The following is a 22,356-nucleotide window of genomic DNA, read 5'->3' as shown; positions in this document are numbered from 1 at the left end:
CAAAGGGCCGCTGGAGCTGCCACCCAGGTGGTGCCACATGTCCCCAGACTTAATGTGGGGCCCATGGACCACCAAGAACTTGACCAAGTTTTTGGGATCCTGAGCCTGTGGGCACTCTGGGCCTTGCCACTCTGCTGCCTTGACTGTGGGCCTCTTCCGCAGCCAGAGGCATGGCCACATGAGGTGCTAGGAAGCCTGTCTCAGCTCCAAAATCAACACCACCAGGATGCCATCTGTGGTACCTTCCCTTGAACGGGCACCTACTACCTACTGTAGCCCCTTAGACTCCCCTTGTCTTTCCAAATCAGATGGTGAACTCCTTGAGGGCACTGATCACTGTGCAAATCAACAGGTGAGAGAGGGTCTGACAAGCTCTCGCTGCCAGAAATTGCCACAGTCTTGGGGTGCACAGTGAGCTCAGACCTCTGCATGGCTGTGACCCACTGATCCAGGACTTGTACTTGGAGTGCTGCTTTCTGGGACCAGAGATCTCAAAGAAGGTAGCTGGGTCCTGGGGCAGAACCAGGGCCCCAGGGCACCCTCCTTCCATCATGGCCTGGCAGCTGTCCTTCCTGTACACTCCAGGCCCAGCCTGGCTCGGAACAGAGGGGAAGAGCTGCCAGAGGAGACCTCCAGCTCAAAATCTCTCTCCATATATCTCTTTCTGCTGCACGTAAATCAACAGTCCCTTTTGGGGGTTAAGTGCTGCGATCCTCACATATTAACACTTAGAAGATGGTCCTGTGTCCAATAACAACTTCACAACTGGCAGGGAAGAGCAACTTCAGAGCTTCCTTTGATTTCCAGATAATGCTGAGTGCGTGTGATGGCAAGAGAAGAAAGGAAAAATGGCCTGAATCCTGCCAGACAGAAGAACGCACTGGGTCCCCTTTCGTCACTGGTGTAGCAGCCTTCTTCTTTAGGATCAGCGCACAGCAACACAGGGTTAGGGAAACCTGCCAGTTTCAGGCCTTTCCTGCCTCAGGTTCTTGATTGTTTTGCTCAGTGCTGTTTTGTTATAAATTTGATGAAAAAAGCAAAAAGCCAACAACAAAAACTCAGGTGATATTGGAACGATGTCCTAGGGCCTGGTTTCACGGTACGTCGTTCTGCTGGTGTCCAAGAGCCTATGGATGATGTCAGCTTGAGGATGCACTATAACAGCAGGGAGCCACCAGGACTTCTGTCTGCACCAGATCACATGCTACTTACACCTGAAGTGCTGTCATTCTGGCACTCTTTGAATGCCCCCATAAACCAGAAAGCTCTCTGAGGGCATGAGATGCCCAAATCCCCATCTCTGGCTTCCTGCCTAACCACAAAAAACCAGGGCGCTGGGACATTCCCATCTTGACCAACTAGCCAAACGATGGGGGGGGGGGGCCAGTGGCCCCTGGCCCCAGACACATGCCCCCATCGGGCCCCAAAGACATACCCTCCTTGAGGCCCAGCCCCACAAGTGTGTAACTGAGAGGTGGCTGGCGGCGGCGGCAGGGAAGCGCCTACCTCGACACAGATCCTGTTCAATAAGTTTCATCTGCAGGTGGAATATCTGCTCCTGGAGTTTGCAGATGGCGTGTTTCGTTCTCTCGCGCCTTGTCACCATGCAGCACAGATTTCTAACCTGAGGAAACACAAGAGAGATTTTCCACCTTACTCACAGAGAACCACCCCTGACTTCCCAGCTCTGGGGAATCATGCTGATGGTGAAGACAGCGCCTGGGCAGAGGCCCCCAAGGCTACTACAGCCTAACCTGCCCAGCACATCCAGGAATCAATTCCCAGGTCCTGAAAGTGTCCTCAGCCCTCAGTCAGAATTCTCTGAGCCAAAACATGAGGCCAAGCACAGCCTTGCACTGCAGCCCCTGGAGGGCCAGTGAGCAGGGAGACCAGCTGGCTAACTCAGGCCAGTGACTCCATATTAACTTCCTGGCCAAGCAGCCTTGCTGCCTCCCAGGTCCTTTCAATGTGGCTGCTCTCCCCTACATACAAGGACCTACAGGGCCGCATGAGGACACTAAGTCTGTGCCTCTACCCCCGTCCAAGGCTCTTCCCCATCAAAGACACTCTTCAGCCACAGGCGCCATGGCAAAAAACCAACTCCTCTCCTGAGCCATGAACGCCCATGGTAATGGAGCAAACATTACCCCAGAACAACAGCTTCGAGCAGACAGGCAGTACCTGACTACCTGGGTCCACACTGGCTGAACCCCTATCTGTACACTGCACTGGGACCCGAGCCAAGACAAGCCTGCTTTGGTCAAGACCCCCAGATTCTCAGTTACATTCACTCAGGCAGACAGAACTCCGCAGCAGGTCCTGGAACTCCCCTAGGATGGCTAGGAAGTGCTTCTGAGGGCCATGGAGACCAGTTTGCTCAGCCCGTGCATCTGGTCTGGAAGACCCAGATGACCATGTTTCCTGTCGTAACGGCATCTTCCCAGTCCAGCAGCTTTCAGGGTGCATCATGCTTGTAGGATGCAAGACCAGGCTCTCTCCCTCAAACACTTCCATGTTCCCCCACCATCTTCAGCTCAGGTGGGAGCCTCTAGCAGCAGGGACAGTTGGCCAGGAGCAACTGACTGGATCATCAGGTCTCATCAGGTCTTTCCAGCCGAGGCTAGTACCGCTGAGTCTCGCTGGGTTCCACTTCAAGGCAGAGTTCACTCTTCATGTCCTTAGGCTGCTTGGGGTCAGCTTGTGGGTTCTAGAGTCCCCACATGTTGCTTTAAATACCATTTCTTCGAGCTGGGGTAAGTGGTGAACAGAATTCTTGCAGGCATGGGCATCCTCCTTTCTTTCCTGAGGTAAATGCTGAAGAAGTTCTCAGAACTCTGCCTAGTGCCAGGTCTCACAGGATGGCTCTGCATGAACTCTCAGTGGCATTCCACCCTGGACACCAGGCCACCCTGGGGCCAACACCACCCAGGCCTGAGTCTTTGTGTGCCAGCACTGCCAGACTTCTTTTGACTCCCTCCAGCCAGTCTCCTTCCACGCGTCCTGAAGCACAGGGATTGTGGCTCTGTGAATATATTCTGGGTGGGACGGTGGGCTCAGCTGTGAGCAACATCACGGGATCCCTTTCTTCTCAGGGCTCACTGATAGACACTGACATATGCCGACAGGACCAGGCAGCCCTGGCCTGACCCAGACTTGGGGATGCTGACAAAGACTTTCTGCAGAAAAGGGCAGCAAGGCCAGGAGGGAGTAGACCACAGGACCCAGAGTAAGACCAGGTCAAGGGGGAGGGACTGAGGAATGGGTTAGTGGGGTAGGATGTGTTTAAGTATTAAGATCTGGGAGTCATCCTTTGCACCTACTTTGTCATGAGGCCCCATAACTGATCCACTAGAATGGTCCATCAGTCCTTCCCATTGGCTCCCTTCACCTCCCAGTCACCCCACCATCTTCACCTGGACGACCAGATATTCTGACCCTGTTATCTCAGAACACCCTTTCCTGAAGTATAAATGTAAATTCTTTTTCCCTTAAAACATTCGATGGCTTCCAACCTGTTCAAAAAGGACCTATATCCAACTAGAACCTCAGGTGTAATTAGGATGAGGTCACACTGGCTGTGAAAAGTACTAAATCCAAGCATAGGGTGCTCCCAGGCCAAGTGCTGACACCAAGAAAATGCCATGTGCAGACAGAGGCAGAGACAGGAGTTGGGCCTGTGAGCCAGGAGCTGCCAGCCTTCCCCAGAAGCTAGGACAGAGGCTGGGCCAGGTTGTCCTTTGCAGCCTCGAGGAAGCAGCACCCTTGCCAACACTTTCATCTTGGACTCTGGCTTCTAGAGCCGAGAAGACACATTTCTGTTGTTTAAAGTCATTAAGTATGTGGCTATATATGTAGTACTAGGAAATAAATATTGCTTCCTTCCCATCACACTTAAAAAACCTGAGCCACGGTCCAGTGCGCTTCGGCCTCTCATGCCACCTCAGAGCCAACTCGTCCTGCCCTCAGCACCCTGTGCCGGTGTCCAGCCCCTCCTGCCTTGGCCCCAGAGGCCTTCCCTGTCTGCCACATCCAGGTAACATAGCATCACTGTCCCTGTACCTTGGCTTTTGTTCTTCCAGCCACGACATGGCCGAACATGGGGACAGAAGGGATGAAGAGAGATGGGCGGATTCATGGCCGTTTTAGAGGATTCAAAACAAACCAGTCAATGTTTCCAACTTAAATAGTCTTGTCAAGGCCCTGCTTCTAAAGAATCTCAATATTCTCTCCTAGAATTTATTCAGCCCTTAAACTTAACCTCTGAAGGTGAGAAGCCAGGTTAAGATGAGACTCAGAGTTAAAGATTTCTTCCCAAAAGAATCGTGTTTAATTACTTCCTATTATAATGCACGCTCAGGATTTTTTTGGGGATTGTGATGTGGGGGATGTCTGCCAACTGAAATTCTGGAGCAGTTTTTCAAGCCATGCACAAACGAATCGCTGGCATCAAGATCCCTAGGGTGGCTGCCTAAAAACACAGATTCCCAGGCTCAGGGGAAAAGCGGGCTTCCGGGCTGAGCAATCGCAAACACACATTTTACATAGTACTGTTGAGCTGGGGAATCTTGCCCCTTGGCCAGGGGTCTAAAAGCAACTGCAACAGCTGCAGGGTTCCAAAGCCCAAAGTATAGGAAGAATTTCTAGTGGTATCCGTGGTTGTTGATGAACATCAGAGATTCTGATTATGTTTATTTTATAATACACAGTGATAAACACGGGATATTAAAAAAGCAGTATGTTCAACTGCATTTAAAATGCTCGGCTTTTTCCCACAAGGGTACACATGTGAGGATATCCTGCCCAAGAAGTAGGGACGCTGCCTTTTGTGAGGCCCCCAATGATGCCAGCATTCTTGTGTAGTTATACTAGTGGCACTGTGACCCCTCTCCCCACCTGGCATTGGAACCGACAACTACTTCTCTAATTTCCCCTATCACACTTGGTCACACTGCCACATGCTACCAAATCATGTAGAATTCTGCTTCCGGGAGGGTCTTGTGGGACAAAGTATTGATAGCACTTTAGAAGAGCTGGCCCAGGCAATTAGGCACCTTACATTGTTATTACTCTGTCTTTTCTCTGATTATAAAGATAGAATGATTTCTTTAAAAATAAGTCAGTGGCCCTCCCTGGTGGCGCAGCGGGTTAAAGCACAGCACTAAGAAGCTAAAGCCACTTCCTCATGAGTTCGATCCCCGCCTGCCCCGGAGGTGACCACATGGGGCGGCAGACCTCTCCTGACCCACCAGCTGCTCCCCTCAGCAGTGTACTTCATCGATCTGCCTGTTCTGCTCCCCACTCTGTCTCTGGTGAAGCCTCTCACAGCACCTGAGCCTCTGGCCTGTACCCCAGTTCTGTATGCACAAATAAATAAATCTTTAAAAATAAATAAATAAATAAAAGTCAGAATACAAATATGAATCAAATGGAAAAGTGCTCAAACTAGGCCAGGGACTGGTAACATCAGCAGGGCTCCCTTGTCCCGAGTTTTGTAGCGATCACCTGGCGACAAGGTGAGGGCCGCAGCGGGGAAGACACGTGTGGAGACTGGCAAGGCTGTGGGAGGAGTCGGCTGGAGCCTCCCGGTGGGCAGCAGGTGCTGCAGCACTGAGTCGGCCAACAGGGACCAGGGAGCACTCCGAGGGAAGCTTAGCTGGAGTACTCCAGGAGGACCTGGTCTGGCCACCACAGAAAAAGTGTGACTAGAGGGAACTGCTGGGAGGTTGAACACAACAGAGAAATGGCCCTGGAGATAGGAAGATGGTGGCCCTAGCGGGAGATTCTAGAATATGGTGATGGCCTGAGTAGGGCAGGGGGAGGGCAGTTGGTAGGTACAAGGGGCCAAGTCCTGCTTCTCTCGTAGGATGACAGGCAGAAATGGGGACGAGCTGGGGGGCTGGGTGGAAAATGCCCACGACTGGCGAGACATGGATCGGGAGGGCATGGGAGATGGGGAAGCATTTCAAATGCTCGCACTATCCTGGCGCAGGAGGTGGGGAAGGAGACTAGACAGACTTCCCCATACTGCACGTGTGCCTAGATGTCTGGTAGGGAGATGAGAGGAAAGAGAAGAATAAGGACAGAGGGCACTGCTGGCAACAGCTGGAGGATTCTGGTCAGAGGAACAGAGGGGGCGTGATCTGCTAAGGTAAGGGGAACCCTGAGGGAGGGCAGGAGTAGAGTGCAGGGGAGCCCAGAAGGCTGCCGTTGTCCTGCAGGGGCCTCACTGGCTCACTCTATGGGGTAGCTCCTGGTGGGTTTGACAGCCCCTGGATACCCTGGTACCCCTGGGAAAAGTTCCACAAGTGGCTTTTGGCAAGGGCAGGGGCAGTGACCTAATGCTGAGCAGGGGCAGCAGTGAAGGGCTGGGGAACAGTTGGAGGGAGGGAGCCTGGGAGGAACTAAGCAGGGCAAACAGCAGCCATAGTTAAAGAGAGATGCAGACCCCCCCTCAGCCCCCCACCGGCTAGCACAAAGGGTTAAGTCTCAGCACAGTGAAGCAAACGGTAGCCACTGCAGTATAAGTTCCATCCCGGTAGCCACTGCAGTATAAATTCCATCCCCGGCCAGGGAGCTGACCCACATGGCGCAGCAGCAGACCTCTCCTGACCTGCCCGCTGCTCCCCTCAGCAGTGTATTTGAGTAGATCCATCTGCACTGTTCCCTAACTCTGTCTCTGGTGAATCCTCTCACTCCCTGCACCTCTGGCCTGTACGTCAGCTCTTCTATGCATAAATAAATGCATTTTTACAAAAACAAAAGAGGGACTTGGGGTGCCTGACCAGGGAGTATTTCAAGGCAGTAAGTGGCTTTGAGGGAGGTAGGGGCACTAATGGGGTGGAAAAACCCTAGGGAAGGGGCACAGGGGAATTGAGGGACCAGAGCTCCAGAGGCCAAGGCTGCCCAGGACAAGGTGGGCTTTGGTGGGAGGCCAAAGAGACCACAATCCAGACACTGTGGACCGAGTTAATGAGGTGTGACCAGGAAGCAGGTGGCAAGTGTGGGGGAGGGCAGGCGCTTCCTCTCCTGCCTCGGAGAGCTATGGGAAAGGAGCACTGGCCGATCCACTGGGCGTGTGTCTGCTAGTGGCCCCCACCCTCTCGGCACCTCTCAGACCCCCTTTCTCAGATGGAGTAAGGTTCTCAAATAACCTCCTGGTAACCAGATCCAGAGCCATAGGCAGCGAGGCCCCCGTGCAGCCCAAGCAGCCAGCCCGGTTGCTAGGGGACACCAGCCGGCATTTGTCAGGCTGATGTCAATGCTGCAATTTTTTTGTCAGCTGTGAATTACTCTGGGAGGCTGCAGTGGCCATGCTTTCCTGAGCTGCCTGCCAGGACCCAGGCCGGCGGCTGAAATTCTAGGAAAGCACATCCAGGCCAACCATAAAATAGGATTTCATGCTGGTGGTGGGAGCAGGGACCCAGCTCCTGCTTCTCTCAGCAAAACCCTTGACTGGCCTGGGGGGAAAAAGCAAGCAGGGAGGATACCTTGTGATTCCCGGGCCCTCGCCCCTCGCTCCCACGGAGCCCAGCCTCTGGGCAGCCCGCGCTTCTCAGAGCCAGACTGTTTGTGGGGCCAGGGCAGCAGTAACAGCCACAATTGTGCAAGAGCTATACCTCATCTTCACTGTGACCTTAGGGTCCCCTTGAGCCTTATTCCTGTTTTACAGAACAGGAAGCGGAAACTCAGAGATGGGAAATGCTAGACATAAGACCTCATGAGATATCCAAGATCTCAATCTCCAGCCCTGTCCCGCCTTCCCTATGCAGACAGCCCAAATGGTCTGGACAGTTGCAGCCACTGGCACTGGGCCTCGGTCAGAACCTGGGCTCACTGGCCAGGCCACCAACAGTCACAAGCCTTTGCAAAAAGCCTCCCCAATGCCATAGCTCTCAGCCTAGTTCAGTTCACTCACTGAAATCACCAACATGTGGCCATGAAAGGCCCCCAGGCTGGACCCAGTGGGGGTCAACCTGGTCCCAGCTGTCTCTGACTTTCCTCTGTGTAGCCTGTCAGTGCTGTGCACACACCCTTGCCTGTTCTCAGCTGGTGCCGCTAGTCCAACTCAGGGGCTGCTGGAGAAGCAAGGTAGTGTTTGAACCAGGGCCTCCTCACTCCTCTAAGAAGCTGTGCAGAATTCAAGCTGTCCCTGACTCTTCCTGGAGGAGAGGGTTGGTTCACTCCTGACTTTGGAAGATCTGTGACTCGAGCAGACGGGACTGGAGGCAGGCTAGGTACCTGGAAACACAAGCCTGCCTCAGCTCCTGGCTTCACTTGCACGTGTCAACAAGGGCTGAGAGGCTGAAGGCCTGTTCAGCAGATGATTTTACTGGGAAGCACATGATTCATAATAAGCCATCCTCTCTGACAAACCCCTTCCTCTATTTAGGTTCCAATTCTCCTCAGATCCTTATATGCGCCTCATCTGCTCATTAGGGTTGGGAGTAGCTTTTCTCAGGAAGATTTAATAAGTGACCCGCTCTTGGCTTCCCTACTCAGATGCACCAGGGTCAGACTTATGGGCTGACGAGCCCAGACCAGAGAGGTTAGAACTACTGTGCTATTTGGAAACAGGAGTAAACAGCGTATGTTTGCTCCGGAAACCTTGGACACCTTGTTCTCCAAAGAGTTTGCACCTGATGCCTCTGCCACACGTGCACGAGTCTGCATAAGTCTGACTGACCAGGAGGTGGTCCTCTCCTCTCTCTTCTAACAAGAGGCTGGCTGGCTGCCAGGCCCTTAGCTCCTTCCAAGACCAGCAGAATTGTTCCCCTGACCAGGCCTCAGGACAGGTAGTGGGAGGAAGAAGAGCAGTGGCGCTGGGCCACACCCCAGGTTCCCCCCCCCCCCCGTCACAGACGTGCAGCACCTGCCAAACAAACTGTCCTACCCATTTTGCAGATTTGCCAGCCCAGTTGCACAGAAATTGAAAAAGCAGCGGCTTCTGGTCATACAAAAGTTCCCAGAGGCTTCCAATTGGGTTGCACCCTAGCACCACCTGGAGAGAAGGTGGCATGTGTTCCTGTACCTGTCCCTCTGGGACACGAAGTCCTAGAGCCCAGTGTCCCAGAGAGGTGCCCAAAACAGCACCTGGGGCTCCAAAGACTATTTGCCCTTAGACTGCCTCCAATTTAGGAGGTATTTTTTATCAACTGGAGATTACAAGGCAAAAGAAAAGCCAAATTCAAAGGTAGGAGTGTTTTATCTTTCTGGAAAAGCGGGGGAGGGACTGGAGATTTTGGGGGACACCTCCATGATCCAGGAAAGGAATTCAGTGATCCTCAACATCCACAGTCTAGCCCAAAAACATGACACCTGCACCCCCCTCTCATCTCTCTCAGCCTCCAAGCTAGCACCCTAGACTAAGCCAAGATCACATACCTCTAGCACAAGGCCAGCCCAGCTCACTGCAGGCCTGGGGTTCTTCCTCTCGGGTGTGGGAGGCTGCAGCCTACCAGGACGCTATAAACTTACTTGTTTCTGCAGCTTCCAAACACACTTTGGTCCACTCACCTAGCCCCAAGCTTCCACTCCACTCTGCTGCTGATCTTGAGACCACCCGCAGACCCCGACCTCACCCCTGTGCCTGTGCTCACGCTGTTCCTCTGTCCAGCACATTCACACCTGTTTTCCCTGCACTGGCCTAGACAGTCTCATTGGGTTAATCCAGCTCGCCTTGGACACCCACTACCTTGGCTGCCTCCAAACCTACGCAGAAGTTCCTGTGTTGAAACCAGGTCGAGACCAGAGGCCACCAGGAACTGGAAGCCCAAGTTCTTGGCGACAGTTCATAAACCCCAGCTTCATGACCCTGGCAGGGCCCCAACTTCACCAGGCTTGCAAAAGGACTGGGGCAAGCATGACTCAGAGATGCAAGAGCAGAAGCTTTCCCTATTGCGCAAAGGACAGCAACCCCTGTCTGTCAGGAACCTGGAGGCCGCAGCTCCTTACAGTCCCGATGAGCCAAGGCTGCTCCAGGGCAGGAGGATGGGATGCCCGCAGGCAGGCAGAGGCCAGCATGTACTCACCCTCTCCAGGTCCTGCCTCAGGTGTGTGAAGAGCTTTAGGCGGCGGTAGAGGACGTCCTGCTCCTGCTGGGCCAGGTTGTCCACCTCATCAGTCTTGGGGGTCAGCAGCGGCTGATTGGCATTGGCTTTCCTCTTCAGCTTCCAGTACTGGTAGATGAAGTCGACTAGCGCCTCCGCCAGGTCCAGGCGCTCAGCCACCTCGGCCGGCTCCACCAGCTCATAGAAGTCTTCCTCCAGCTGCTGCAGCCGCTGCTTGCGTAGGGTCACCTTTTCTAGGTCCTCACCGGCTGGGCTGGGCTCCATGGGTTCAGACGTGGGCTCACCCCGGGGGCCCCCATCACTGTGTTCTTGGCAGAACGATTTGAACTTGACCTCGTCGTTGTCTGCTAATATAGTCCGCATTTCCAAGCCATGGTCAAAGGCGCATGTGACGTGGAACGCCGTGACGCAGGAAGGCATGGAACACTGGAGGGAGGGGAAGGGTGGTGTCAGGCAGGAAGGGTTTTCTGACGGGAGGGAAGAAGGTGGACCATGGCCCAGGGTTCCCCCAAGAAGTAAAAGTGTTGGTGAGACCCTAAATAAACAAGATGGGCTCTCACTATCCTGAGGGGGGGTGGGGGAAGAGATGGGGTTCAGAACCACAGAGCCATGGGGAAGTCAACAATTGGATGACTGGACAACCAGTGGAGACAAGCAGCGTCCCTGGGCAGGCACAGTGACGCCACGTTAGAGGCTCATAGGTCACGGCCATCTCTGTCACAAAGTTATCTGGATGGGAACTAAGTGCCTCGTCCTGGCCTCTGGAAAGAGGGGCTCAACTGAAAACCCCTTCTCTTCTCCAAAGCAGCTAGGGCCTGCACCTCCTTCCCAGGCTGCGGACAACTGCAGGCAGCTGATAACTGTCTCAGCCGTACCCACCAACTGCCACAGAACACTTATGTTGTCCTCACAAGTCACCCTGCTAGCCTCACACAGGGAAGGAGGCACATGTGGGCTTTGCAGTGATGACTGTTCCTACAGAGAGACAGAGAGCCTGATCTCAACCCCAAACCTGGAGACCAAGCAGCATAGTATCACCTGCTAGAAATGTGGGTTCTCAGTCCCACCCAGAGACCAGCATGGCAGCAGAGACTCCAGGTTGGCCCTGGCTGATTTAGCAAGCTCCCTGGGTAAAGCTGATGCACACTAGAATCTGGGAACCACTAAGCATCCCTGCTCAGTGTCATGAGAGTCTATTTGCTTAGCTAGAGGAGAAGTTCCACCCCTATCCTTCCTCCAAGTCAAGTCTGATGTCAGGAATGGGAGGTGAATGTATTTATTTATTAAGTCCAGTCACCTGCTACTGTGGAAAGCCAAAGTCCTCAGCACTGCCAGTGTGGGAGCCTCAGCTCCCCAGGCTAGCCACCCACGCAGAGAAACAGGATGGCGGAAGGCACCCCCAGGAGGGTCTGGCCCAACCCCAGCCTGCTGGGCCCATCAGTGGCTCTCTACATCACCACGGGGATGGCGGAGGGGTTGTGGCAGTTGCTTGTCTCCAGATGAGCCCTGCAAATCAGCTGACTCATGCATGGGCTCCCCAGACAGGGGAAGTGGCCATGTACGTACCTGGATGCAGGTGCCAGTGCACTCCTTGCAGAGGCTACAGGACAGAGCCCAGCGGCTTGCCGGGATATGCGAGATCTTGGTGATAGGCTCCATCTTCTCCGGGCAGCCGATGCTGACCTGGTCAGGAAACAGGGAGTTGCCATCAGGCCCCTCATCTGGGGCCTGGCTCCAGAGATTTCCCCAAATGGGGGGCAGAGGGTGGGGCACTTTCTACCAAAACCACAGTATGGGCAGTCAGAGCAGTGGGGGAGTTCCTGAATGCCATGTTTTCCCTGACTACCCCAAACTGACCACGAGGTGAGTGTCCGAGTGTGCCCGCCTGCACTGGTCTGACTGCATACGTGTAAGGGCACACACACGTGCAAGGGCACACACCAGCGCACAGAACCGACTGTGTGTAGGTTCGAAGTCGGGGGATTGTTGCTGGGAACCACGACGCAGGCTTCTGTGATGATGTGGTTGCATCAGAGACAGCTGCTTCCTCCCACAACAGCATGTAACCTAACAGGGGGGCACACTGGTGTGGCTGGGGTTGGGTGGCCTACTTTGTGTGTGAGCACGTGTGCACATGGACAGGTGAATGTGATGTCCTCCTCCCTTCTGTATCTCAGGCCTCTGTTAATTACATCTTCACACTTGTTATTATAATCTGTCTGTCTGTATGTGTGTATCTATTTATTTTGATGGGCTCTAAGAAAAGGCCCTGAGGGAGCACTCCTGAGGGGCTTCTAGGTTTTTTTTTTTTTTAAAGATTTATTTATTTATGCATACAGAACTGGGGTACAGGCCAGAGGTGCAGGGGTGGTGAGAGGATTCACCAGACACAGAGCTGGGAGCAGAACAGGCAGGTTCTGCTGAGGCAGGTACACTGCTGAGGGGAGCAGCGGGCGGGTCAGGACAGGTCTGCCCGCCATGTGGGTCACCTCTGCGGTCGGGATTGAACTTGCACTGAAGCAGCTGTGGCTAGCTTGCAGGGCTGCGCTTTAACCTGCTGCGCCACCAGGGAGTGCCCAACTTCCAGGGCTTTTAAGGCCAATGCGGATGGGCTTTGTTTAACCTCTCCTTCCCCTCTGACAGGTAGCAGTGCTAGCACAACCATGCTCAAACCCAAGAGCCTCCCTTCAGCCTGGGCTGACCATGGAACAAGACCCCTTGTCCAGAGTCCTACAGCAAGGGACCTCTGTGGTACTCCATTAATTCTCTCTGTCCCTGCTCTACCCTGCACAGGGTATACTTACAGGGAGACCCAGACTTCAATGTTAATGTGGGAGGAAGCCATTGTTGCTGATTCAACCACCTCACCACAGAGCTGCGACACCCTTCAGACCTCCGGTCCAGGAAGGGGAGTCCACCGGGCACAGATAGCAGTGCAGTGGGGCTTCATTCAGTCAGGACACACAGCGGCACCAGGGCTGAAACTCTGCTGAATTTTTCCATTTCCCATTCCAAATAAAACAAGATGCCTCATGGAAGCCCAGGGCCTCCTCTAACTCACTGCGAGCCTTGTCCACCAACCACTGTCCCCCTCACCTTGACCAGGGCCCCCACCCCACAACGTCCCAGTCCCAGCAGCAGGCCTGCCATCCAACACTGAAGTCGGCTTGTTGACTGATTTCCTTTAGTGTGTTTAAATTCTTATTAATTATTATTATTTTTTCCTGTTTTCCTTTCATGCCACAGGGCTTTTGATTTCTGTTGTTGTTTTTGGGGTATCTGGCCTATTTCTGTGTTGAGCAGGTGGTCTGGCTCCAACTGGATCCACTGTCTCAGTATGGATGAACTCACCACCTGCTTTCTGCTGCAGTCAGCTGCCCAACTTCTGACCAGCCCTCAGACTATCCCCTGGAGCCCTGAGGGCTCCATAATCCCATTTTCCCATGAGTGCACCCATTTTCCCATGAGTGCACCCCTGGATTCTGCCCAGATGCACAGGCAAATGTTCCTGTGGCTGCTGTTCTTCCCAAGCCTATGACCTGAGAGAGCCCCTTTTAAACATGGGCCATCACTTCTGTTCCTAAGACTGCTGAGTCCTGAGCTGCACGCAGACCCCCTTCCCCGGCTGTCCTACCCCCATATCTGCCCACCTCGGGAATCCAGAGAGCGCAGCTCACGTGCACCCACTTGGTCCCGCTTCTGGTGGGCTTCAAGGCTCCTCCACGCTTGGGGCAGAGCAGGCACTTTGGCTGGACACCCAGGGCACATGTCCGGCACAGCCAGCTGCCCGTGGGCACTTTGAGGATCCCGTAGCACGCCTGGGGATAGAGCAGGATGGTCACAAGTGAGCACTGCCTATTTGGTGTGGTCAACAGTCAGCACCAAGAAGTCCGAGCACCAGCCTTGTGCGAGGAGACACAGGCTTACACTGCCATTTTCCTCTGCCAAGGAGACCCCTGGAGGTATTACAAAGCGAGGGATCTTGGGGAGCTCCTTGCCAGCTCTGCATGGCTACAATGTCACAAGTTCAGTCCTTCCTGGGAGGGCGCAGACCTGCCCTCTGCTGGGAGAACAGTTGCTTTAACCAAGTGATGTACTTCAGGAGTGTTCAAGATCCCCTTATGTTAAATACCAATTTGGATTTGTCTACTGCCTGAAGCCAAGGCCTAAAGCCGTCCTATTTTTTCCCAGGAATCTGTGAATGGGGTTCTTCCTGGTCACTCCTAGGGCTTAAGCTACTGGGTATAAGGTATGTGGATAAGGGTGGTGTACTACTAACACACCTACCAGCCAGGTGAAGCCCCGGGGGCCCCCAGGAGTTATTCCAGCAGCAGTGGGTAAGGGGCACTTGAAAGTCAGAGCCATAGTGGGTACACTGGGCTCTGGTCAAGTTTCATGCAAACAAGGCCCAGAGAAGAAGAGGGGACCTGGTTACCATGGAGACAGACAAGGAAAACCCTTACTGTCAATCCTAAGCATGTGACTCTCAGGGAGTAACGTAAGCCTTACTACAACTTACTTTCATTTTACTTAAGGAACTAGGTGGTGGGAAGATTAAGAAACTTACCTCAAAAGAAACTTAACCCAAATCGACAGCTTACAAAAGGCAGGGCCATGCCTTGAAACCCTGCAGCCTGGCTTTGCTCTGTCGCTATACTGTTGCCTATTAGACATTCTGCAGAATGAGGGACAGAGGTGGGAGGGCAGGGCCAGGGCGTGTAGAGGGAGGTTCTGAGGGAGGCCAACAGGACAGAAAGACCACCCGTGGGATTTTACTCAAGTCTGATGAACAAGGCAAAGCCCAGGGGGGCTGCACTCCTGCAGCCCTCCACCCCCCTTTGCCTTCCCCTTCTAAGGGAGTGTGTGTGTGTGTGGGGGGGGGTGTTGTGCCCTCAATGCCTCTGCGTTCCTGCAGACAGATGACCAAGCCCAGGCAGTGCAAGGACACAGCGTGGGGGAGGCAGATCGGGGGCTGCCCACCTGGTGCACACAGACGTTGCACTTGTCACAGAAGACCATCTCGTTGCCATCCTCACCCTCGGGAGAGCGGCACACGTCACAGACGACGTCCTCATCATACTCGATGCCCAGCCCCTCCTGCGTCTCGATGGCACGCGCCATATTCTGGTGGCACAGTGTCTCCAGCTCCTCCAACACACGTTCTAAGGTCAGCTCGTCCAGCTCTGGCCTCTCTGTGAGGACAGCCAGGCAGCAAGTTGAGTCAGTCTCTCACGGTTTACATATGGGGAGGGCCCCCTCAATAGCTACATGACCTGGGAAAACCCATTCGCTGTTTGGGCCTTTGCACCACCTTCTGAAAATTAACTAGGCCAGACCAGCCAACCCCAAAACCCTGGGCCTTCTGTGCTGACCATACTCGTGCACTTGCAGGTAACACGAAGTGTGTCTGGGATGTGGCTGGCTTCACAGGGAATCTGTTGCTTGTACTGAGCATGGGGAGAACCTCAGGGGAATAGATGCTTCCTAGGATGTGTCAGTGGGTTCCAGCTAGGGGCCCCACACATTGACCCTAGCCCAGTTTGTCACCAGACTCATTTGTGTGCTCGCTTACTTTACATACGAACATTCACACTTAATCGCAGTATTCCCAAGAACTATAAATTATGTGCTACTATTACCCTCATAGGACAGCTAGAGAAACCAATACACAGTGGCACTAAATAACTTCTCTGATCAATAACATAACAGGGGACTTGTCCCCAGAACCATGCCAAAGCCCATTTGCGGCCACTGCCCTGCTGAGGGTGAGGACCCTGGGGTTCAGATGCTGGGCTGCCCATCCCATCCAACTTGGCAGGTCACTTACCCATTTCCTTCAGCTCCGAGTTGATGAGCTCCAGCCAGTAGGCATCAATCTCATCCAGGTCATAGCGGCTGCCCCCTGGCCAATCAGGCTGGGAGCCCTCGCCAAGTTCATAGCCGCTAGGGGATGTCTGGGGTCCTTCTAGTGGTGGGAGGATCCTAGGAAATCAAGAGGGAACATCCTGAGTGGAGTAGCCCTCAGCCTGGCATCCTCACTGTGTCCACGGACTTCCAGTGAGTTGGCCTATTCAGGCCCAGGACTGTCCCCTCTTTGATAATGTGATTTCAAGACATATGTGTGTGTGCATATATATGTGTGTGTACATATGGGTCTATACACATGTTATTTGGTTATCCCAGTGACAAGAATACATTTGTCATACATATTTGGTCTTCATCCAGTTCTTGTCTCACAGCTCCCCCCAAAGGCCTTGGAATTTCCTGAGCCATTAGAACATGGGAGCATCTTTTGTAATATCTGATCTCAGGTTCTCAGTTTCTGAGTAAACTGCAGAGCCATGAAAGTGTAAATGATGTGTTGTTCTTCTTCACGGTCTATGTTAATGAAGGTAACTTTTGGAAAACACCTAAGATGGGGGGGGTGGTGTTTGAGGGGAGTAGGGAGGAGTGTCAAGGAGATGGTTGTCAGTGAAACCAACAAGAATAAAGGGTGGGACTTTCCCTCCTAGACCCATTTCCATAGAGGGAGTATGTGGCACTCAGTTGCCAAAGGCCAATGATTTCATCAGCCATAACTAGGTAACAGAGCCCCCATAAGAACCCACCAAGAGAAGGGGCTTAGGGTTTTGAATGCTGCTCCCGGAGAGGATATGGGGGCTCCGCACCTGTCCGCATGTGGCTCTATTCATCACTTCCATCTAGCTGCTCATTCCTATTCTTTGCGTTTGTAATAAATCAGTGATCGAGTGAGTAAAGGGGTTTCCTGAGTTCTGTGTACTGTTTTATCAAATTATTTGACCTCAGGGAGGGCATTCTGGATAACTCTGATTTATAGCTAGGGGCACCTGAAGTTTGAGGAGGGGCACTCGGGGACCTCAGATCCACAGCAGCTGCCAGAGCACAGGCTTGCCAGGGCTTGAGCTAGTGTCTCAAGCACAGGTGGAGCCTCCAGTTAGAGGGTCCGAAATGAGCTGAATACTCAGATACCTTGCTGCTATCAGAGAACGGATTACTGGTGTGGGGAAAGGTCCATGCCCATATATCCACTGGGAACTGGGACGCAAGACACACTACTGCCTGCATTTGCTGAACACTACCCCCACACACACACCGCCCTTTGCACCAGCTGCCTCAGCCTCAGAGGCCACGTAGCCTAGTCTACCGCCTCAGGGCACACAGTGTTCCCTCACAATTTGGCCTTCCCCCAGACACTGTGTTACCTGAGCAGGAGTCTCTCCCTACATGGCCCCTCCACCTGCCTGCAAACAGGCGCTCCTAGAGTCCCAGACTCAGGCCAGGCCTGTCCCTAAGGGAGTTTGGAAGGGCCCTGGCCTCAGCGTGGACTCAAAGCCCCACTTCACCATTTAATATGAGACTCCAGGGCAGCCACTTAACTTCTCTGTGTCCTAGTAAGATCATCCAAAAAGCGGGGCACAATAAATGTACCCACCTTCTCCCACTGGTGTGAGGATTAAAGGGACAGATGCATATAAAGCTCCTAGAACAGTGCCGAGCACACAGCACGGCCCTCTGTATCTGGTAAGACTTCTGGGATTGCCTCACTCCTTCTCAAACAGACTACGAGGGCATTTTGCCTTAGGAGGGCACAGTTTCCCCTCTGCTCAGCTGTGTACTGCCCCTCAGGTCCTGATGCCAGTTTAAAATGCCAGCTCTCCCCACCCCCCACTGGTTGCCATGGTTATTGTTATGGAGCCTGGCCTCCATCTGGCCAGTCTTGCCAGGGCTGAGAGGCCCCTCACTTGTCCAGGAGGCCTCCTGGGGTCGGAGGCAGAGCTGCCAGGGGCTGTGACTCAGCGCAGACGGAGGAGGGAAGCACAGGGCCCCGGGTGGCACAGAGACACGGCCCAGCTGTGGAGAGGAAGTGCTCTGGGTGTCAGCGAGAGGCACAGGAAGGATGGAAACAGAGAGGCAGAGTGAGCTCTAGCCCATGCCAGGAGAGAAGCCCAGGGGTGGGAAGTGGGACAGCACTTGGTGCCACCTCTCCCTGCACACAAAGCTGTGAGGAAGAAAGGCCTTAGATGACAGCCCCCCGGAAGTTTTTCTCATTACAAACAATACTAATATTCTCAAAGTCCTACAAAACTCTGTCGTTTCTCATCAGTCTTGTGTTTAAATTAAAGTAAATAAATACAGGCCCCCAGGTGAGGCAAGGAGTTCAGTGGCAGCACTTATGAAGCTATCTGCAGCAGCCACTGCAGCATGAGTTTGATTCCCGATCACTGGCCGACCCACATGGTACAGTAGATCTCTCGTCTCACCCGCTGCTCCCCTCAGTAGTAGATTTCAGTCACTTTGCCTGTTCTGCTCCCCACTCTGTCTCTGGTGAATTCTCTCACTCCCTGCACCTATGGCCTAAACTCCAATTTTTGTATGCAAAAATAAATAAATCTTGATGGGAAGCCCAAGGGGATTACAACTGAGATGGAAAAAATGCACAAAATGATGTAAAAACAAACTATTATATTATTAATAAATTAATAAATAAATCTTTAATAAACAAATAAGCAGACAATACCGTTGTCTACTACTCCACTTTATGCCCTAAGCGTATGGTTAGTCGGGGGTTTCAGTAACTCCCATCTGAAGGACCACTACCTGCAATTGTGCATTCAGTCAGCTTTCACCTGGCCAGACCACTTGGGGCCAAGGTCATGTTTCTTATTCCGAGAAGCCAGGGTCAAAGGGAAACACCAGAAGAGGTATTTCCTGTGCTTCATGGGGCTCTCACTTTTACCTTGGACTTGTTCTCTCTTTGGCTATGAAGGAAGCTTTTCTACCAGGTATATAGACCCACTTCACCCTAGATCAAGACTGAGTATCTGGGGACAAGGAAGGGACCCTAGCACTGAAGATCAGACTGAATTCCTGAGGCTGGTTTTGCCTGGGCTGAATCTTTCCACCACTTCAAGAGAGCAGCACAGACCTGCATTCAATTTTAGTGATCTAGGGCAAGAAAGGTTCTCATTACCAAGAGAAGTTTTGGATCGTGAGGATCAGGCAAGGAGGAAGGAAGGAGTTAGGGTAGCAATTGGGGGAGGCCAGTCAGCACCAGCATGCTTCATCTGGGCACAAGACTATGGGCCTCACAGGGGCAGCCCAGGGCTTGTTTTCAAGGTCTGTGATTTCCTGGCCCAGCTCACCAGGGCCTGGCAATCATGCAGGGAATTCCCCAGAACTTCCCAACTTCCTCATCTATAAAATGGGGATAGTAACATGTACTTTAGAGAACTGATATGAGAGAAGATGAGTACGGGCTCGGCACAGAAAGTTCTCAGTTCCTGTAACAATTCTTGCTGTGCTGGACAGCCGTGGCAGAGGCAACCAGTGAGAGGGAGGAACAAGGATGCAGGGAGATGGGAAGAAGGGACAGATCTCTCCCCCAGAGCAGCCCTCTCGGCCTCGGGTCCACCCCGCCAGAGCATGGACCGGCCAGCAGTGCCTGGCTTCTGTTAGCTGCAGCAGCCGCGTGTAGGCCAGGAATGCGCTCAGTGCCGCCAGGGCTGTCTGAACACGTGCGTGATGCCGGCAGATAAAGCACCGGGCAGGCCGACTGAGGCCAAGCTACTGGTGTGGAGGCATCTGCAATTATTCAGTATAGCAGATGTTTCCAGAACTATCTGACACTGACATCAAGGGGAGCAAACAGACTGCTGGGTCAAACATAGTGGGACGTCCCTTTCTCTGCCCAGTCCGTGGCCCACCCCTCTCTCCTGGTCACCCTGGACTTGTCTGAGTTTTCACTGAATCCTCACTGCCACAGCATCGGGTATTAGCCCTATATTGCTAGGCCCTTCTCAACATGTCAAGAACTGGAAACAGGGCCCAAAAGGTCAGTGACAGTTGTTTAGGCTGCAGATATGAGGAATGAAATGGGCTAGAGTGTGACCCACAATGACAGATGTCAAGAATAAATTTTGTCCTGACACTGCACATCCTCCCTTCCAGAGAGGCCTGGAGCTTCCCTGATTCTTGGAGTGCCCCAGACAATGGTCAGTAGGCACTTAGCCCTCAGGAGGCAAAGCATGCCCAGCATGCAATTCTCCCCAAGCCCCTGAGTGGGACTTCTTGTCAGCCTTGTCTCTCTAACCCTACACCCAGGGCAGGTCTGGAATCAAGTGGGCCCAGTCAAAGGTATGGTTGCCAGAAGTCATCAGTGCCAGCATTGAGGGAGGGCACTACGTTGACCTTTGCCCCATGCATGGTCAAAATGGACCAAAGAGTTAAGGAGCTGCCAAGGCCAGGGATTTACTGCCAGGAACGCAAACTGACCAGCCCGGACAGCAGGCCCTAGTGCCCAAGCCATGGCTTGGAGGGCTTCCCAGAGTACAGAAAGCACTTGGCTGACCTCTGGATCTGGAAGGTAGGCCCATGGCCATGACGCCACCTCCTGACAAAAGCACCTCGGGGTCTTTCTGTCCCCTAAGAACAGAAAGCTACAGAGACCAGAAAAGATTCAACCCTACCTAACAGGGAACTGATTCAGAGGCTGGTCACCACAGTTGGTTCCAGAGCATCTGTTACATGCCAGGCACTCGGCTCTCTCCCACTAAAAACTCCTTGAAAAAGGTTTAAGAAGCCAGGGGCTTATCCCTGTGCTAAGGACTAGTCGAGCATCCAGAGATTTTGCTGACAAGATTAGCTGGGGGACCAGCTTTAGACTGATATCAAACTAATCCAGTTTTCACTGAGTGCTTTTAAGTTCCCGGCTCCATGCCCCGTACCTGCCACACATCGTCCGCCTGCCTCATTTCCACCACCACCATGGGCGGTCGGGGTCATTGTTACCATTCCCAGTTCACAGAATAGAAAATGGAAGCCCAGGGAGATTGTTTCTGGTTCCAAGTCCCCACCCTGAAAGATAAACTGCCAATATTTCTAGGACATGGCAAAGGCTTACGGGACAAAAGAATCAAAGGCAAACTAGAGACAGGTTAGAAAAAAACCCTAGACTAGTCGGTCCCTTACCCAATCCTAGCTTCCTCTTCCTCCTGGCCTATGGGCCCCCAGCTCACCTCACCACAGGCTCCGGAATGGCCTCGGCCCCTGCCGGCACCTGCACACCTTTTTCCCACTCCTGTCGCCATGGATCTGCCAGGATGTAGTAGTCATCCGGGCTGAGCTGGTATGAGTCTGGGATCTTCATGGCTGTGATCAAGTCTGTCCGGAAAACCTGTCAGAAGCAAGAGAGAAAGTGGATTCAGATGACCTCAGGGTAGTCTGGCCCACAGGCCAAGGGAAATAAAGGTAAATGTGACTTGAATGACTTCTACAAGCATAAGAACAATGAGGTGGTGCCTCTAAACCTAGTTACACGCAGTAGGTGTTCTAAAAACAGGCCAAACTGAATTCACATGTATTCGATTTGTTACAGGATAGAGTGAGGGATGGATGGGAGTGGATCTAAGAGGGAAGAGGAAACACTTGCCAAGAAAGGCAAAAAGAGGGAGAAAAGCAGATGGCAGGGAGGCTCCATGAATGCAGTACTGTCATTAGTGAATGTTCAGGGAATTCCTGTTGAAGGTTTAAGATGAAGTTGGTATTTGCAACCACACACAAGTGGAGCTATGAGAGTGCAGGGCTCCAACTCCAGGAAAATGAAAAGCCAGGTTATAACCCAAAGAGCTAAAGATTGGGACAGCCCAGAAAAAAGCTCCCCATGGTCAGGGTCTATCAAGAACAGGCAGACCGGGCCCCCCTGGGAGGCGTCCGAGGAGGACGGGGCTGCTTCCTTCTCGAGTCCACCCAAGTCCTTCTGAGCTGGTCCTGACACCTGATCACTGAAGGGGAAACTGCCCTTCCTGATGGGTCTGCCGCCCCCTGACCATGCCAGGGGCATCAGCGATGCCGCTCCCACCCCAGTTGCTGACCTTCCCATGGCCTCCTCCAAAGGGCAGCTGTGAGAGCTGGTGGCAGCTCCAGACACTGTGTGACCTGCGTAGGTACCAACTTCCCTTGGATCATCACATGAGAATCACAAGTTAAAGGAGAATTCACATTGCTGTGTCAAGAGAAACCACTTCAAGGAGTGTTCCAGGCACCAGCCCAAACTCCAAACCAACCCCTTTCTGGAAAAAACACCCGCTGGCTTTCAGACGCTTGGTAAAATTATTCAGTGGTAACCTCAGCCTGTTGGGGACCGAACTCACTAGCTGTGTGTGCTTCATTTGAGTCTAGGGCCACAACCACAAGAAAACAACTGGAACACAAGCACTAAAGGGGCTGCAGGCGGCATCTTGCAGAAATCTAATTAATGTCTGTATCTAGC

The 22,356-nt window shown here is 53.0% G+C and overlaps 1 protein-coding gene across 8 annotated transcripts in view; it reads right to left on the bottom strand.

Moving 5' to 3' along the window:
* JADE2 (jade family PHD finger 2) overlaps positions 1 to 22,356 on the bottom strand; it is a 51,419-nt gene that overhangs the window by 6,886 nt on the left and 22,177 nt on the right. For all 8 annotated transcript variants that reach the window (XM_012727918.1, XM_012727919.1, XM_012727915.1 and 5 more), the window contains 7 exons: positions 21,104 to 21,261; positions 15,895 to 16,049; positions 15,048 to 15,259; positions 13,718 to 13,885; positions 11,634 to 11,750; positions 10,029 to 10,493; positions 1,507 to 1,624 (listed from right to left, as the gene is read on the bottom strand). In XM_012727918.1, coding sequence (XP_012583372.1) covers positions 1,507 to 1,624; positions 10,029 to 10,493; positions 11,634 to 11,750; positions 13,718 to 13,885; positions 15,048 to 15,259; positions 15,895 to 16,049; positions 21,104 to 21,261 — 1,393 coding nt within the window. The remainder of the gene's footprint in view (positions 1 to 1,506; positions 1,625 to 10,028; positions 10,494 to 11,633; positions 11,751 to 13,717; positions 13,886 to 15,047; positions 15,260 to 15,894; positions 16,050 to 21,103; positions 21,262 to 22,356) is intronic.

The sequence above is a fragment of the Condylura cristata genome, unplaced genomic scaffold (assembly GCF_000260355.1).
Source record: "Condylura cristata isolate star-nosed mole 26May11 unplaced genomic scaffold, ConCri1.0 scaffold00021, whole genome shotgun sequence".
Lineage (NCBI taxonomy): Eukaryota > Metazoa > Chordata > Mammalia > Eulipotyphla > Talpidae > Condylura > Condylura cristata.
The sequence above is the reverse complement of the archived record's forward strand: the minus strand, read 5'-3'. Positions and strand labels throughout refer to the sequence as shown.